Consider the following 20997-nt stretch of genomic DNA (forward strand, 5'->3'; position numbering starts at 1 on the left):
TTCTTTTCTGGTATGAATTATTACCTTTTTGTATATCCAGAAAAAAAATAATCTTTGTATAGTGAGTTATTAAATTTTAGAAACCTTGATTCAATCTATTTTAGAAAGTAATTATGGAGGTCCTAAAAATGAATCAAACCAGAACTGAATAAAACTAATCAACACCATTTTTCATTACTAGGTTTTTACAACTGAATTATCTAAAAATTTGTTTATTAGACTTTATTATAGTTATTCCAGGAAGAAAAAAAAAGGACACCGATGATACTCTAAATTTCTACTCTGATCTATTGAACAAATACAATTAAAATAAGAAGTATTAAGTAATATATCAAACTTATTTAAAACAAATATTTTTTTTTCTTTTTATAATCTCTCGAATAATAAAATGTTGTAAAGGACATTGATTTATTACTTGGGTGTAAACTTTTTACATAATACAGGGCTTGTGGTGAAGCGAGCGCGATCGCGCTCCGCTCGTAAAATGCGCCCGTAAACGGTCTTTTCAAATGTTCTAGGCGCGATAAACAACGCGCGTTCAGCTTATAACAAGCGTATAAAATAACGCTCGTCCAATAGTTCGGGATTATTTTTTTATTTTCATAAAATATTTAAAAAAGATTTTTTATTAAAGATGTTCTGTTATCAAAGCACTGATATAAAATATAAAAAGCACAACTTCGTTCTCTTTTGCACTAACGTAATGAATGAGCAGTTTAAAGTCGTTATAATCGCTAATTTCAATAATGGAATGTGCACGTGGAAACACAATGTGAATACAAAAATGCGCAAATAAAATAAGAATAAAAAATTAAAAAACCATTATAAGAAAATTGAAACTGCAGAGTATTTTTAATCTTGTGAAAATATCAAGTAAGATTTATTTGATTTATTGTTTGTAATATTCCACACACCGTTTATAATAAAAATAAATATTAATAATAGAGTAATTTTTAAAATTAGTTTTTGTTCATAGTATAGGTTTTTTATTAACTATTATTTATTGCAACTCAAATTTAAAACGATTCTGTCGTTTAGAATGTTCGCAATCAAGGACATTCGAAAAGGAAATAAAGTAATGACGTCAATATTTATTAAATGGAAAGTTATTATTCTTATTTATTATTATTTCAAATTATTCTTGTGTTATTTTTTTAAGATAAAAAAACGTAATTTAAAAAAGAAATTTTAGAAAAAAATAAAATAATTGATTTGAATAAAAAATATCAAGAAATATAAAAACCATTAACTGTTAATTAAGTTTACTGCGTAACATTTTAAAATACATATATCAAAACAACGAAGCAAAACTAAGTCACTAAATTATACTTCAATACTTAAATCAATAAGAAGTTGCGTTTTTGTTTGATATTATTTTTTTATAACATAAATAGTTAAAAATAAAGTCGCGACTGACAATATACAAGAAGTTTGGAAGTATAAATATCTACTTCGTTGAAGTAGTTTCATGAGTGTGATACTAATTCAAACATTTTTTGACGAAAGAATTATGTAGCAAATAAAAAAATAAATAAAAAATAAAAAGCTTTTTATGAGCATCGCCTTCAGCAATTTTCACGGTCGCGCTCGCCGACGTTATCTCGAGCGCACTTAATCACGCTCGATGAAAACATATTCTAATTTTACGGGCGCGATATAACACGCTTGACGATTTTCTTCATCACAAGCCCTGATAATATATAAAAAAAGTATTTTAAAAAAACATAAAGAAAATTACGAAAAGTGATGCCACTATAATGCTAATGATTTACAATTAAAAATTTTTTTATAACTTATTCAACAGAAAATAATAGTTAAATTTATGACAAATGTCAGGCCTTCCCAGGAGAGGCGTGCGGTCGCACGCCTTGAGTGAACACGGATATTTTTTTATTTTTGGATAACTCGGCCACGCTTATTTAGCATATATTAAAAATAACGCATTTTTAAAAAGGCGCTGAAAAAATCAAATTAAATTCGTTGTATTATTTTGTAATTTTCTTAATAATTTATTATTTTCATTAATAAGGAAACAATAACATAAAAATAATATATATATATATATTCTTTCTTTGAATTTTTTTTCTTATAACTTTATAAATTTTTTTATTTTTTATTTTACATATTTTTTTTTCTAATTTTAAATCTTTTCACATAAGTATGTCTTTCTACAAAAAATAACTTCTAAGTTCTAGAAGAATTATTATCTACAAGGTTCTAGATAGAGGTATGAACGTTTAGCTCATTCGGTTGAGACATTACATAGCGCCGCGGAGACCCAGGTTCGCATCCCGCGTCGGCAGGGCATATTTTTCAAAATAGATTAAAAAAGTTTTCGGTCACATTTTCTGTTTATTTTTTCGACTTGTCTTAAATATCGTTGCTGAAAAAATCAACACCTAAAAATATATTATAAATAATTATAATATAAATAAATAAAATATAAATATAAATAAATAAATTTTTTTTTTATGTTTACTAGACTTGAAAAAAAAAAATTGTAATAAGAAAAAAAAATTTTTATTAAATAAGTATAAATATATATATATATACATTTCATTTTTATGTTCATATTTTTATATTAATAATAAGAATAAATTATGAATAAAAATAATAAAATAATACGACAATTTAGTTAGGTTTTCTCAGCGCCTTTTTAAAAATGCGTCATTAATATATGCTAAAAAACCGTGGCCAGACTCTCAAGAAATATATATATATGCGTGGTCACTCAAAGCGACCGACCGCACGCCTCTCCTGGGAAGGCCTGAATGTTTTATTTTTATCTAATAAGGAGAGTAAAAATAGAAGTTGCATATTAAAGAAAATTTAATAAAAATTTACCAATTTTGTCACCATCTCCAAAACCAAAAATTCCTTTGACTTGATTAAAAGTAACACATTTTTGAATGCGAAGAATTGTACGATAAAACTCTGGCGATTGTCTGGTCATAGATTGTTAATACAAAGTAAAAATATTTATATTATTATAAAATATTATTAAAATAACTATCTTTAAATGATTAAATGTTATAATATAGAATGTTAAAATATACATTAAATGATAAATTGATTACTGTATTAAATTAATAATTAAAGGATTACCAAATGATGAAATGAAGTGACTAAATGCTTAGTTTTGTTTAGGAGATCTTAAGTTAAAAACATGTCCTTGGTAGTAACATTTTTTGTAATAGTTTTGCAAGTTTCCTTGTTTATCAATAAAAAAATTGAAGAAGTTTTGAATAGGAAATTATTAAAAGTTAGAAATAATGAAAATACTGAAAATAGTTTTGATAACTGAATATAGTTTTGATAACTGGATATAGTTTTGATAATAGTAACTTTTGATAATAGTGATAATAATAACTGAAAATAGTTTTGATAATAGACAATAAACTTTTGAACTTTTCAAATTTAAAAGTTGCAGAAAGTTATTTTGTTGAAAAGGAATAATCTGAAATCTTTTTGCTTCAAGTAATAACTTGCTAATCATGTGATCACAATATGGGGTGTGTTTCAAACTAGAACTTACCTATAAATATCCTTGATTCATAGTCATAAGAATGAAGTCTGGAAACACGACCTGGGAACAATAGTTTTTGCGTTGATGTTAGGTTCTTGTACCCAGCCTACTTTAAGGTGCAAAACAAACAATTTTTTATAAAGAGTTTGAATAAAAGTGTAAAAAAAACAATGCCTGCAGCAAATTGTTCAATATATGGTTGTACTACTTCTCTTTATTCGCATCGTATAGCTATATTCTGTCTTCCTAAAGGTCAGAGTTACAGACTATAATGTTCAATAGAGATAGAGATTATCATAAAAGATCGTTTGATTGATTTAGCTTTAAGAAAGCAAATTACTAGTGAGTCTTTACATGTATGCAAGAGACAGTTTGAAGAACACAAAGTTAATAGAAGTAAGCTAAGTGTTCACATATTCAAGTGTATGTAAGTGTATACAGCCCAAATTTTTCCATAATTTTAGAAAGCTGTTGGTATATGTAGACTGGAATGCAAGTTTAAAGTTTAAGCAACAACTTGTGATGTGCTGCTCTTAACAATTTTATTAAAAATTTGCTCCTAAATATATTTAAATGCATTCACAATTATCTAATTCTAATGATAAAAGGATGCAGATGTCACATATAAAACTATTAATCTACATTGTCCTGAAAGGTATATTTACTTTATATCTTTCCCCCCACATCTTCTTAAAACAACAAGAAACTAAGTCACATAGCAGACATTTTTAAAGAACACATTAAGTTATCACCTTATTCTATTATGAACATCAAATCGGCAGCTCAGGTTCTTAGCACTACTGTTAGTAAAGTCCTTCTTAACTATGAATCTTCAGATGCTTTTGCTACAACTAACTTAGGTTCAATGATTGACAGTTTTTTTGATATTATGAATATAAGCCATTCTCAGTCCCATATTCTTCTGTTAATGACTATCGTTTTAACTGGCTTAAAATAGAATTTTTGCCATATTTTGAAAAGTGGTTAAATTCCATCAATAACCGTCAAGGTAATTTTACTCTAAACAATAAAAATAAAATGGTTATATAATGGCAAATATATTAAGGAATTAAAATTACTGTTAATTCTGCTGGTTAGTTTATAAAATTTTTACTTTCTAATGATGTGTCTTATGTATTAACAGAAAGATTTTGTCAAGATCCATTTTGTCAAGATTCAAGGTCCACAGGAAAATTATTATGGACATCAACACTAAATTGATTCTCGCAAAGATAATCCATCTGTATGTGATTTTAGCTATAATGATAATACCATTCGAAATCAAAAAGTCTTCAGACCTATAAAAGATGGTAATTCCTAAGAAGATATTCACTTTGAGATTAATGAAGAATCAGTACCATGCAGAAAGCAAATAAAAACGTCTCTATAATACACCTATTTAAACAGCTATTCTCATAGCCACAAATTGTTATAACACATTATTGGCCAAATGAACAGATAATTGACCCAATAGTGATTGATTTGATCAACAAAAGATTAATACATTTAAGTAACATTATACTAGGTTGTAATTATATAAAATTTCTTTTCTTTTCTTGCTTGAATAGATTGACAGTATAAGCAGGGTTGGCACTAGTGTATTAGACAATTTAAGGCTAAAATTACATAATTATTAACTATTAAAAATAATTAATCATTATATTTTTCAAGTATTCAAATCATAACTATAAACGACATTAAAAATTTTAACAGATAATAGCCACAGTTTTGTTAATACAGTTGCTTAAAATCTTTAGTTAAAACAAAACAATGTAAAAAAAGGTCCCTTGTTGAGCATTATATTGAAAGCAAACAATGAATTTTTTTGGCTGCTTTCATAAAATATAGACTACTAAAAAACTCTTTCAATCTATATCAGGGGCGGATTTTTGGTCTTTGAGATAATTTCTAGACATGAAGCAAACTCCAAACATTTATATACTTACATACTCCAAACGTTTATACTTACGTCAAATAAGGATGCTTAGCAAAAAATAGCAATAATTTGTTAATTAATAGTTTTCTCCCCCCAAATATGAGAGCAAGAAGTTGATAAAATATTTTTTGTACTATTCTCAACTAGACTTACATTCATCAATAATTTTGAAGTTTTATAATTTAATCTCTTTATGTTCAAAAATTATGACCAGATAAAATTTGTAACCCCCTTAAATCGAGGTCTTAATTTTTGAACGCTAAAATATTTTACTATAAAATTGAAAATTTATTGATGAATATAAATCTAGTTGAGAATAATACAAAAAATATTTTGCCAACTTGTTGCTCTTATGATTGGGGTAGAGAGACAAAAATTTGGGGAATATTTTGTTCTTATGCTCCAATCATTGCAATTTTTTGCAAAGCATATTGCAAATATTTAAAAAATATAAACAAATGTTTATAGTTTGCTCAATGTCTACTGAATGATTAAACTTGATTACGAGGGGAAAGGTGGCTCAAAAAATGATGAAAAAGATTTGCATGCTTAAGCGTGATATTAATTTCTAGAAAAGTTCAATACTTATGTAAAATATTTTACAAATTAAGTTTTTTCAATATTTTAATTCATAAAGATTTAGGGTTTTAAATATGCAATTTGTAGTTAAATTTTAAGTTAATAAATATAAATTTAAAAAAAAAGCAAACAAAACCTAAAATTTTTGAGACAACTAAACCTTAACTCTCCCTGATACTTGCTTATTTTATATACTCTCAAAAATATATATGGATCAAAAATTATCAGAGGCGCTAAATAAATGCTCTTGTTTATTAATTTCTAACTGGGTATGGGGACTTAACAAATGGGTGGATGGGAATTTTTTTTTTTATTAATGCACCTATATTTTATAATTTTTAAGATTGGTTTACAAAAATAAGTTTTTTTTTAGTTTTAAGATATAACTTCCATGTTGATAACAGGTAAAATTTATTAAGCAGACAGATTTTTTAATTTAATAATTTTATTAAATTAAAATTATATTATATTATATAACTCTAAATTTCTATTATATAACTCTAAATTTCTAAAATATTTTGTAAAGCAAAATCTTTATTTGATAAATAAGATTAGTTGAAAAACCTTTTCTAATGAAAAGAAAACAATTTAATAAAAAACTAGTACTATATACTCTGATACCATAAAAATATTTTTAGCTATTTGTAGTTATGAAATGCTGTTTTAAAAATTGAGATAATATCAGATATTTGTTTTCGATTGCCAAATGTGAAATTAACATATTGTTCATCTTTTATAAATCTTCAAAAAGTGAGAATAGAATATCTTTGCTGTCAATTTTATTGATAGACTTATAAGTCTATAAGTCTTAGTAAGCTTACTAACCATATTCTTAAAGATTGTTTCAACAGTAACAAAAATACATATTGCCTCAATTTTCATTTTCCACAAGCCTGATCTGTTACGTGTGTTAACAAGTTTATGCTCAGGCAAATCATCGCTTTCTTGATATTGAGCAGCAAGTAAAATAGATATAAACTGTTAATAGTATTCTTTCTTATAAATATCTGAAAACATAATACGACGATATGTGCTAAAAATATACCTACATAATAACAGATCGATCCCTATATGAAAGTACACAAGCCTTCCTAGATGTTTGTATCCCTCTAAACTGACCAGAAAGATGCGACAATACATGGTTACATACTTTAAATCCCAATAATGTGGAAACCCCTAGAGCTCAAACATTTTTTGTTACAAAACATACAGAAAAGTGTTATTTGCGGTATATCTGAAGCATGTTGTTTTTCAGCAACAACATTTAACAAATCCTGGTCAATAACTGTAAAAATAGAATCAAGCTTGTCTTGATGCAACTCAAAAATGGTCTTAAAATGATTTGAATCTTCTGAACTTTTAGCCATCATTAAAGTTTGTTTTGCACCTTATTTACATGGACCACCCGATTTTCAACTTAAAAAATGAAAACAATTAAAAATGGCCCGCGTTTCTAGACTATTCTTTTTATGACTATGCTTGATCAATACATGTTTAAGTTAACATAATATGTTTTAAACAGTGATAAGTGCAGCTAAAACATCTAGAACTTAAAAATGTCAAATTTAGACAACAACAATTACAAGTGGCAGCAAGAGATACTTGCATTTTTTTAATTAAGTTATCCGAAGCATCATTGTTGAACAAACTGTATTCATGTAGTTAATGGGGTTTTGCTAACAAATGCTTAGTTTTAGTTGTAAATAAACAACACAAGAGAATTTAGCTGTTAATGAATGACATTGCTGATGCCATATTGAAGTAACAATTGGCAGGGACTTCAGTACATTGATTTTTTAATTTTTCATTATTCTTCTTTTTCTTTTTTGAAATGAATTCATAGTTGATATTTGAAATCAAGATAGTTGCAGTTAAAATATACAATATCAGACAAAACATGTTGGACAAACTCAAATTTAAAACAAAACTTTATAAAAAACTGAAAAAATATAATAAAACAATTGAACATTTTAATTTTCCAATAGTTTATTATGTTCTTAAAACTTGAAACAGTGTTTCACAGGAAGATGTGCGATCACATGCAATTATATGACCACACAAAAAATACTTTGTTTTGACAATTTGACTACGGCGCTTTACATGTTTCAAAATGCATTAAAAATGCTTACTTAAACTTATCTAAAAAAAAACTTTAAAAAAAAAAGAAAGAATCTTAACAAAAGAAAAAATGATTACTTAACTAAAGCAAAAACACAAAGACATATATATATATATATATATATATATATATATATATATATATATATATATATATATATATATATATATATATATATATATATACATATATATATATATACATATATATATACATATATATATATATATATATATATATATATATATATATATATATATATATATATATATATATATATATATATATATATATATATATATATATATATATATATATAACTAATTTTAAAATATCAGTTTCTATGTAAATGTAAACAAGTAAATAATTAGGCATTCAAAAAATATTTCATTCTTTAACATTTTTATTTTGTTTTTGTTTTTTAATTTGTTTCAAAAGATTAACATTTATGATAAAAAATACATAACTATATAATAAAAAAAAAGTTTATTAATACTTATTTATAAAAATTCATTAGAAGTGTTTTGTTACTCCATTAAAAAATGTTTTGATAATATAAAAGCATTAAAGATTAAAGTTATTTAATTTTAACCGTTTTCTAAAACATTTGTCTTTTTTTTTTCAAAAAAACTATGTTTATCTTTTTAAATGTATTAACTTTAATTATTCTTATATTAAAATTCATTTAAGAGACTTTGGTTTTTGTAGAAAGTCGTCGTATAAAAAAAAAAAAAAAATTTTATTTTTAAAAACATTTAATATAAAAAATGCATACTTAGACAATTTATATAATGTAAATTTAAAAAATATATATACAACTGTCAATTATACTTTTAAAAAATTATTATCGGTAAATTTCTATTTTATTTAAAAGCAATTCACTTACATAAAAATGTTAGGAAGTTTTGATGTAATTTATTTCACCTAAGGTATAATTCTTTTTTATATTATTGTTCTTTTAAGCACATTTTTAAAATATTTTTTTAAATAACCGCAGTCAAATTGTCAAAGCAAAATGTGGTTTGCCTGGTCATATAATGATGTGCGAATGCACGTCTTCCTGCGAAAGACTGTGAAATGTTTAAATCAAAATAAGAATCATAAAAAATTTTTGATCACATTTTCCTCTAAAAACTACATTTTTCTTTGGACAAAACAAGGTGGACAAATTAAAACAACCAACTTTTCATAAGATTTTATTAACTTTATTCAATTTATTTAATTACTCTATTTTCACTTTTATCATAAGAGTACTCTAAAATAATAAAATGGATTTTGCAATGTCAGTTCTATTATTTCTTTCTGTTAAACTAAAAATCAATTTAACTTTTGCATTTAAAAATAGCTACAACAAAATGCGTAACTGCGTAAATTGCGTAAAAATATTATTAATGGTTTTAAAAGTCAAGCTGAACTTTTTAGAAAATATTATATAGCGAAGTCGACTGTAAGCAAAACTGTAACTTTTATTAAACAAACAATTGGGGTACGCACCCAAGAAAAACATAACAAAGACTAAAACAATTTACAACTGTAATCATATCCCTTCCAATTTTTTTTTAAATTTACAAAAAATTTTTTGATTTTTGTTACTGCTATGAAACAAACAATTGGGGTGGACGTGCAAGAAAAACATAACAAAGACTAGATCAAAGAATTTTTTCATCCACAAAATTAACAGAAAAACTTGAAATACAAACCTCAGATTGTGCAACATAAAGCTAAAAAAGCATTATTTTCTCAAATACTTGCAAAAAAATAACTTTGTCTTAATAATTTTTTTTTAAACTATTAGTAATTTTTTTAAAATGTATAGACCTTACAAGCCTTATACATAAATAGTAATAAAATTATCATATATATACTTAAAGGTATATTGTGAATATACATTAAAAAAAAATGTTGTTTTTTGAGGAAAATGGGATGTAAAATGTGATGTAAAACTATTTTGTGATTCTTATTATGATTTAAATGTTAAAAACATAATAAACTATTTAAAAATTAATAAGTTAAATTTTTTTCAGCATTTGATCAAGTTTTGTTTTAAACTTGAGATTTCCCACCATACTTTGTCCAATACAATATAATAATATTGTATAAATAAAATAGAACAAAAACAATACATTGAGTAATAATTATAAATACCCTAAATAATCCATATTGGAAAAAATGAATGTATTTTTCTTATCAAAGCCACATGCAATAATATCTTTAGCATTTTCATAAGATAGTCGGTTTGCTTCCTCTAATGTCAGCTCTTCTTTCCACAAAAATTTTTCATCATCTGTCAATTGAATTATTAAAGGAACATTAAATGCATCTTGGATATACCTAAATTTAATTAATAATTAAACTTTATTATTTTAAGTTCAACAATGTATTCACCAAAAACATGTTAATATAATTACAATAACAACTGATTAATCTTTTAAAAGTATTCAGGGGTGCAATTTAAAAAAAATTTGTGGTCATCCGGCAGCACAGGATGATTTGTTTTCTTAAAGGGCAACTTAAAATTTGAAAAAATGCCTGTCAGTAGCCCAGGGGAGGATAAGGCAGATTGTTACTTGCAAAAGATTGTTTATTAATAAAACCATATTTTGAACTATGAAGATTTTATTTCTTGTGATTATTCAAAAAAAATTTTAAAGTACAATATGTTTAAAAAAGTTTTTAAAGTACAATATATTTAGAAATGTACATAAATTATACACCACATTTAAAAATTAATACACAACCGTGCATTATATATTTTTACTAAACATAATAAAAAGAAGCCAACTTGAATCAAATAAGACATGCATGCAATTTAAAATGTTTTAAAGTGCAACTATACTGTTTTTTAAAATGTTGTTGCATTTTAGAGCATGTTTTCTTTTCAAGACTAATTTGATTATTTGATACATTTCCGAAATGAAAATGCATAAAAAAAATTTTTAATTTTACAGCCGCATTTTGAATAAAATCGTTTTTTCTCATTTCAAAATGAGTTTCAAAGCTATATTTTCTTTCAATTTAAAATGCTTATGTATAATTTTTTTTTATGTATTAGTTGCATTTTGAATCACCTGAATGGACATGTGAATCATTAATAACGTTTAATCTATTGTTATTCATTAGTAAAATTAATTTATATTCAAACTTTGTAAAAGTAATAAAAAGCATTATTAATGATGAACTTTTTTCTTAAATAAGAAGTCTTAGCAAATTAAATCAATTTAAAAATGTTTTAAAAATTTAACTAAATTATATAATAATAATTTATATTTTAAATATAAATATATAAAGCAACGGAAAACTACTCCAGTTAAAATATTTTATGATGATCTTTAAAAGTTGTATATAAAGTTTTGATATCTCATTGTAACTAAATGTAGTAAAAATTACTTTTTTTTTAACAGTTTTTAACATTATATTTTAACATTTTGTAACATTTAACATTTTATTATACTATTTCCCAATTCTCAATTTTATTAATAATCTTTTTTTTATTTAAACAGTTCTTATTAATTGTATTATAGTAGTCAGGCATTAAAATTTTTTTTCTAAAGACTTTCACCTATAAAAAAAATTAAAAAAACAGCACAACTGATTATCATAGCGAACAACTCAAGTAAAATATACGATAGTTTAATTGCCCGGATAGCAACTGGGAAAAAAACTGAGGTTCTGCCCCTGGTAATTATCCTTAAGTTTTTAAGTTTAAATTTAAAAATAAAAAGTACATACTTGGTAAAAATAAAAGGTATAAGATGTCCCAGATGCATAGCTTCAGAAGATGGGCCACGACCTGTGTACAAATAAAAAGGTTCATGCTTCTCTGCCTTTGATAGAATGAAATCCAAATCCCTTGATGCAAAAAAGTTATAATAAATTTAGAAAATCTATAAATATATATTAAATAAGATAACACGTTATCAATCAACACAATTGTAAAAAAGGAAACAAATTCTTTCTCTCTCTCTTTTTATATTTATATATATATATATATATATATATATATATATATATATATATATATATATATATATATATATATATATATATATATATATATATATATATATATATAAATCATTAAGAATATAACATCTAGAAAAACAAGTGCAAAAGATAAATTATTTTTTATTTAATAATAAAATAACATGAAAGATGGTAAAAATATTACGTAAACTTATGAGCAAATCAATGTTAATAATATTTTCACAAATAAATAATACAAATAAATCAAGACATAATTTTATTTAGATATGTTTAAAATTTTTGTTTCTACAACACTGTTGCATACAGGTATGCAACGAAGCTGCTCAAATTGGCATGGAAGAGGTGTTTCAAAAACAGATTTTAGTTGCAGTTATTGAGTGAAAATCTAAAAGAATTTTAGATCCATAAGAGTAGTAAGACTTGTTATAAGTAGAGGAATAATACTTTTATGATAAGGGGGAGAGACAAAACTAGTGCTAACCTAAAAGTAATATAATAAAGTGCAGTGCTGGTCATATATACTATATATAGGTCATAAATAGCATATTAGTATATATATATATATATATATATATATATATATATATATATATATATATATATATATATATATATATATATATATATATATATATATATATATATATATATATATATATATACATATATATACATACACTGAGGCATATTCGTTTAGACCCATCAATTTTTTTCTCTTTATCTTAATTTTTTTCAATGTATTGTCAACTGATATGCATGCAAATTATTATAAGTTATAATAATTGTTGTGTTGTGGGCTAATAAAAATCACAAAAAAAATTTTTCTATGTGTCTTTATTAACATGAGAGTATGTTTGATATACAAAAGTACATTTTTTAATTGGAATAAATCTATAGACACAGTCATATTTTTGACATTAAAAGATGGAAATTAGTAATGCGTATGTCCTCCATTACACAGGATCACCTCAAAAATTCTGCCTTTCATTGACTCCACTAGTTGTTGAAGTGTAGTTTGATCCAACTCGGACCATGCTTCAAGGATTTTACACTTTAACTCAGTAACAGTTTTAAATTGGTGTCCGGCTGCTTTAGCGTCATAAACTTTTCTTGATAGCATTCCCTACACGTTCTCGATTGGATTTAAGTCCGGGCTACAAGCTGGCCATTCGAGAACCGGGATGTTGTGGTCTTTAAACCATTTCATAGAATGCCTAGATGTGTGAATTGCAGCATTATCTTGCTGAAATATGGCATTATTGTCCATATTTTCATCCATATAAGTTATGCAAACATCATCCAACATTTCTGTATACTTTATCGAGTTCATTTTAGGTAAACCACAACACAGAGTCAATTTTCCTGAATAAGAAAATCCACCCCAAACCATTAAACTTCCTCCTCCATAATTTTGTTTTGTTTGTGGGTCATTTATTTCTCTTAGATCATGCCAATAACAACTGTAAGAGTTTCGGACCATCTAAATTGAACTTTTTTTCATCTGAAAATATTACGTTTTGCCACTCATGAGTCCAATGCATATGGTTTTTAGCAAACTGTAATCTAGCAATTTTATGGTGTTTTTTTAACATTGGTTTTTGGTGTGGTTTCTTCCACTTTACGTTTGGTGTACGTTTGGTACAACATGTTTATTGGTGACAGGCAATAATAATTTATCCTTTATTTGTGTTGCATTCAATTTATTTTTGGTTGCTTCGAAGCAAATTCGATTAATTTGCCGATTTGTTAATACTTTGTACCAAATAAATTTGTACTTTGTTGCTTTTTTTACACCATAATTGTCACCTTTTGCAATGTAGTTACGTACAACATGGTCAGATCTTCCAATTTTTTTTGCTATTTCTCGTATAGAAAGTGATGGTGAGATTTCTGAGCTACGATATAAATTAATTTGTATTTTTCAGCATCTGTCAAATACTTTCCTTTAGGCATTTCGTAAAATGCAATAAAAATGATACTGGCAGAGCAAAAGATCAAATTACACTAAAATTTATCAACTTATTTGTGTAAAAGTAAATAAAAATCAATAATTACCTTTATTAACCAGATTGCATCTATAGATATATTCCAATTAAAAAATATGCTTTTGTATATCAAACATACTCTCATGTTAATAAAGGCACATAGAAAAATTTTTTTTATGGTTTTTATTAGCTCACAACACAACAATTATTTTGATAATAATTTGCATGCATATCAGTTGACAATACATAGAAAAAAATTAAGATAAAGAGAAAAAAACTGATGTATCTAAATGAATATGCCTCAGTGTATATACATATATATATATATATACACATATATATATATATACACATATATATATATATGCATATACATATATATATACATATATATATATATACATATATATATATATATATATATATATATATATATATATATATATATATATATATATAAATCTATATATATATATATATATATATATATATATATATATATATACATATATATATATACATATATATATATATATACATATACATATATATATATATATATATATATATATATATATATATATATATATATATATATATATATATATATATATATATATATATATATATATATATATATATATATATATATATATATATATGGGTCAAATCATTATATTTCAAGGGTGCAACTAATTATAAGTCATTTCTAAATGAAATGAAAGGTATAAATATATATATATATATATAAATATATATATATATATCTACTATAAGGACCAGATCAAGAAGAGGACAACCAACCATACCTTTCATTTTATTAAGAAATGACTTATAATTAGGTGCACCCTTCACATAGGCCAGTTGGCAGAATAGAGGGGCACTGGTTTATAGTAACACATTTAACTGCTGATGATTGAAAAATTGGGTTACTTAAAAATGCTGGCATTTTTGATGTGGATTCGACAAGTTTATAATGTTTGCATTTTCAGATAGTTGGGTCTAATGGTCTTATATGCTGTTAATCTTAGATCTAAACAAAGTGTTAGAAAAATTTACTAGCATCTCAAAATGGTTGATAGTTGGACTTTTTAGGCAAGTGGACATTTTGCTTTTAGATATATTTAAGTTCTAAACTGCAACAAGCTGCCTATATTTTGCCCATTTATTGCAGACAGTAGTAGTTAATCAGAAAACTTATCTGTAAAAACTTGTGGATGAATAGAATAATGCTACAGTTAGTTTCAATTTGGCATATTTTAGCAATTATAGAATTTTTTCCAAAGTTGAGGAGGTCATAATTTTTTTCAAATTTAACACAAGTTAATAAAAACCACTTTTTTAAAGACAGAACTATCCAGAAAATAGTTCTAGAAAAAATGAGACATTAGTTGAAAATGAGGAAAAAGTTATACAGCTCTAAAGTAGTCTGTTTTGACCATTTGTAAATTGAGGGGGGCCACTGTGTCATGTTTCTAAGGCTATAATTTCTGAACCGTTGTACTTGGAAGTCTGAAATTTCAAATTTAACCTATCTACATAATGCACATAACAATATGTAAAAATCAGGAAAATCAGAGATGATGCCCCACAGGCGATTGGTTGAGACGTAATGATTTGACCCATATATATTGGTCATAGATAAGTTAGTATAAATTTTATAAAATAAAACACCAAGAGTAAACTAGTAAAAAAATAGTATGACTAAATTCAAAATAATACAAATATATAAATAGAGTGCTAAAAACCAAAGGGGGTAAAAGTAAAAATGTTGAGAACACAGTCAAAGCTTGACAACAGAGCCTTCCATATGATGCAGCCTAATCAGTTTTTTGTCAGTTAATTACTATAAAAGTTAAATACAAAAAGAATATCTTTACATGTTAAAAGCACATTTTTATAAATTCTTTTAGATAACTTATGACTGAATGATTACTTTTACTTTAAGCGATATAACATCTCACTAGATTCAAAAATCAAAAATCATAACACCTCACTAGATTTATGCTTCAAAAATCAAAAAAATATTAATTTATTGAGTGTTTAATATATTATATACAATAGAAAAAAATTAAAAAAAAATTTGAAAACCACAATTTTTAATAAATTTTTATTATTCTTTTGATTATGAAAAACTAAAGTTAAAATAAAATGAATAAAGACTACTACTAATAATAATTTTTAAGAATTATTTTTCCATCTTTTGTGTATATGATCTAAAATATACAATACAATACTCCATCGTTATCTCAAAATTTCTACTTTCATAATCTTAAATCTTGAAATCGTAAAAACCATGTGCAGTTGAAGTTATTAAAAATATTCCAGAACTTTTGTGGCATTTTTTTAATAAAGCTTCCAAACCTCCCCATTCCCATAAAAATGTACATTTTAATTTTTGGTGAACAATAGAGCAGTGAAAAGAGGTAAGTAATCCCCTTACATTTAAAAATTTATGCTAATTATTTCATTATTTTTTATACAAAAAGTATTACCGCTGGGAGAAAAAAATTCCTCTTCGAAGAAATCTATGTGCTTTTTGACCAGTTAAACATTCTATTTTGTTAATTTGTTCTTGAGTTACATGTTGGCTACCAAATTGCTCTATATATAAAATAAAAACAAACAACTTGCATTAATGCAATCTTTTTTACCTAAAATAAAATAGCAAATTTTTTAATTAATCTTAAATCAAATGCATTGTCAATGCATTGGGAACATTATAAAGTTGTTAAAGAAAAAATACTTTTACTAGTTTACAGAACTGACATCTCATAAAGTTTTAAAATTAATTTAAATTTATATTAATATTCTTTTGCATTTTCCTCAAAAACATGATTTCATCTATAAATTTCCCTATAAAATCTATAACATTATTTATAAAGATTTTTCCTTATTTTATTCAGATCTTGTAATGTTATTTTACCCATTCAAAAATAAAAATTAGAATAACTAATACTTTAAACAAATAAATAAAAAATTACTTTTCCTCTATTTTCGCTATAAATATAGAGATTTCCTTAACACTTTAAAGTAATGTACTTTTAATTTAATGTCATCATAAATAAAAAATTGTAATGCCACCCAAATTTTAAGTAGCTTTGAATATTCAAATGCACTAGTTTAAATAGAATAACCAATGCTCTAGTCGAGACCTAAAATATTAGTATTAATTTCCACAGTATAGCGGGATCAAAATTGACAACTTTTTATCGGGCCTATCAAAGCATTATATATATATATATATTATATATATATATATATATATATATATATATATATATATATATATATATATATATATATATATATATACATATATATATATATACATATATATTTATGTATATATACAACCCTGCTGCCGACCTCTAAAGGATTAAGGTCAGCAAATTATTGCCCACCTTATTTTTCTTAATTCTGAGGGTTGTATATATATCAGTGGTGTACACTGGATTTTTAGATGTTTGAATTTTGACACTTACAAGCATCGTGCAAACTCCAAACTTTTGTAAGTTTATGCTTATATCAAAAAAAAAATGTTTTGTAAAGAATTAGGGTGATTGGAGCTTGCGAACAAAAAACCCCTAATTTTTGGGCCCACCCAGCCCTTAATGTGGGAGCAACGAGTTTATAAAATATTTTCTTTACCATATTTATCTAAACTTATATTCATCAACAAATTTCAAATTTCATGCAATAATCTCTTATTTTTCAAAAACTATGACAATATAAAGTTTTAACCCCCCTCAATTTGAGGGGGTTGTAAACATTGTAGGGTCATAAAAACTGAACACTAAGAGATTATTGCATGAAACTTAAAATTTGTTGATGAATATGAATTTAGATAAAAATAGTAAAGAAAATATTTTATAAACTCATTGCTACCACGTTAAGGGCTAGATGGGTCCAAAAATTAGGGTTTTTTTGTTCCCAAACTTCAATCGCCTCAATTCTTTGTAAAACATTATTTTTTGAAATAAGCATATCAATACAAAAGTTTTGAGTTTGCACAATGCCTGTAAGAGTCAAAACTCAAATATCTAAAAACCCAGTGTACACCACTGTATATATATATATATATATATATATATAAAACCCTCGGAATTAAAAAAAATTAGGTTGGCAATAATTTGCCCACCTCAATCTTATAGAGGTCGGCAAAAAAATTTTTTTACAGAGGTCTTACCATAAAACATAGAAACGAGGTTGGCAATTTTTTGTTGACCTATAAACACTTTTAGGTCTGCATTGCCGAATGATGACCCTAATTCCAAAAGTAATATATATATATATATATATATATATATATATATATATATATATATATATATATATATATATATATATATATATATATATATATATATATATATACACACACACACATATATATACACATATATATATATATATTTGTATGTATATATATATATATATATATATATATATATATATATATATATATATATATATATATATATATATATATATTTCGTCCAACACGCAAAAACGAAAGTCAAAAATATTAATTTAATTACAAATTAATTGTTTTTTAAAAAAACCACAAAACCGCAAATTTAATTGACCAGAATGTTTTTAAAAACATTCTGAATTTTTTTAAAACATTCTGAATGTTTTTAACAATATAAACATTGTTTTTATTTTTATTTTTTTTAATAAAATATTTTTATTTTTAATTTTTTTAATAAAATGTTTTTATTTTTATTTTTTTTTACTGTAAATCATGGGTAGAGTGTTGCTACATCAACTATCTTATAGTCGAGAGCTGCTACATCGACTGACAAGCAGCCTGACTTGCAATGGAGTGCTGCTACATCTACTATCTTTTAGTCTGACCCACAAGGGAGTGCTGCTACATCGACTGAGGGTTTGGTAGGGGCAGGCAGTCTATCAATTAATAAAATAAAAAAATTCCGGTTTTGCATTTTAATTTTTACTTTTTGTCAACAAAATATGGAAAAAACTTTAAAATATGGAAAAAACTAAATTTATACATATATATATATATATATTTATAAATATATATATATATATATATATATATATATATATATATATATATATATATATATATATATATATATATATATATATATATTTATATATATATATATATATATATATATATATATATATATATATATATATATATATATATATATATATATATATATATATATATATATATATATATATATATATATATATATATATATATATATATATATATATATATATATAAACCCGTAGATGTTGTCCGAAAGTTTTTTTCATATTTTGTTGACAAAAAGTAAAAATTAAAATGCAAGACCGGAATTATTTTTTTTATTGAGAGACTGCCTGCCCCAACCAAACCCTCAGTCGATGTAGCAACACTCCCTTGCGGGTCTGGCTAAAAGATAGTAGATGTAGCAGCACTCTCTTGCGGGTAAGGCTATTTGTCAGTCGATGTAGCAGCACTCCCTTGCGAGTCAGGCTATAAGATAGTCGATGTAGCAAAACTCCGCGCATGATTTACAGTAAAAAAAAAATAAAAATAATAACGCTTTATTAAAAAAATTAAAAATAAAAACATTTTATTAAAAAAAATATAATAAAAACATTGTTTACATTGTTAAAAACATTCAGAATGTTTTTAAAACATTCTGGTCAATTAAATTTGCGTTTTTGTGGTTTTTTTAAAAAACGATTTATTTGTAATTAAATTAATGGTTTTTACTTTCGTCCAACACGCAAATGTTGGACGAAAGTCAAAAGTAATTAAAAGTGACGTATGTGTTGGCGTAAGAATCACTTTTTTCCTTCCGCTCTTCCCAAAGACAACAAACTATAGATCTATATATATATATATATATATAGAACCCTTAGATGTTGTCCGAAAGTTTTTTCCATATTTTGTTGACAAAAAGTAAAAATTAAAATGCAAGACCGGAATTTTTTTTTTTTAATAATGATAGACTGCCTGCCCCAACCAAACCCTCAGTCGATGTAGCAGAACTCCCTTGCGGGTCAGGCTATTTGTCAGTCGATGTAGCAGCACTCCCTTGCGAGTCAGGCTATTTTTCAGTCGATGTAGCAGCACTCCCTTGCGAGTCAGGCTATTTGTCAGTCGATGTAGCAGCACTCCCTTGCGAGTCAGGCTATAAGATAGTCGATGTAGCAACACTCCGCGCATGATTTACAGTAAAAAAAATAAAAATAAAAACATTTTATTAAAAAAAATAAAAATAAAAACATTTTATTAAAAAAAATAAAAATAAAAACATTGTTTATATTGTCAAAAACATTCAGAATGTTTTTAAAAACATTTCGGTCAATTAAATTTGCGTTTTTGTGGTTTTTTTAAAAAACGATTAATTTGTAATTAAATTAATGGTTTTTACTTTCGTCCAACACGGAAATGTTGGACGAAAGTTAAAAGTAATTAAAAGTGACGTATATGTTGGCGTAAGAATCACTTTTTTCCTTCCGCTCTTCCCAAAGCCAACAAACTATAGATCTATATATATATATATATATATATATATATATATATATATATATATATATATATATATATATATATATATATATATATATATATATATATATTTATATATATATATATATATATATTTATACATATATATATATATATATATATATATATCTATATATATTTATTTTATATATATATTATTTATATATTTATATATATATATATATATAGATATATTTATAGATATATATATATATATATATATATATATATATATATATATATATATATATATATATATGGGATTTCCATTTCTGTGTTTGAGTTTTTATTTTTATTTGTTTTAACAATTAAAAGCTGGGACTT

At 24.6% G+C, this 20997-nt stretch overlaps 1 protein-coding gene across 2 annotated transcripts in view; it reads right to left on the reverse strand.

The window, feature by feature from the left end:
* The window catches only part of LOC100201243 (tryptophan--tRNA ligase, cytoplasmic), a 34907-nt gene that overhangs the window by 3833 nt on the left and 10077 nt on the right, over positions 1-20997 (reverse strand). For both annotated transcript variants that reach the window (XM_065805346.1, XM_065805345.1), the window contains exons 3-6: positions 16625-16733; positions 11890-12009; positions 10306-10491; positions 2845-2945 (exon numbers count right to left, since the gene is read on the reverse strand). In XM_065805346.1, coding sequence (XP_065661418.1) covers positions 2845-2945; positions 10306-10491; positions 11890-12009; positions 16625-16733 — 516 coding nt within the window. The remainder of the gene's footprint in view (positions 1-2844; positions 2946-10305; positions 10492-11889; positions 12010-16624; positions 16734-20997) is intronic.

Source organism: Hydra vulgaris, chromosome 09, assembly GCF_038396675.1.
Source record: "Hydra vulgaris chromosome 09, alternate assembly HydraT2T_AEP".
Classification (NCBI taxonomy): Eukaryota; Metazoa; Cnidaria; class Hydrozoa; order Anthoathecata; family Hydridae; genus Hydra; species Hydra vulgaris.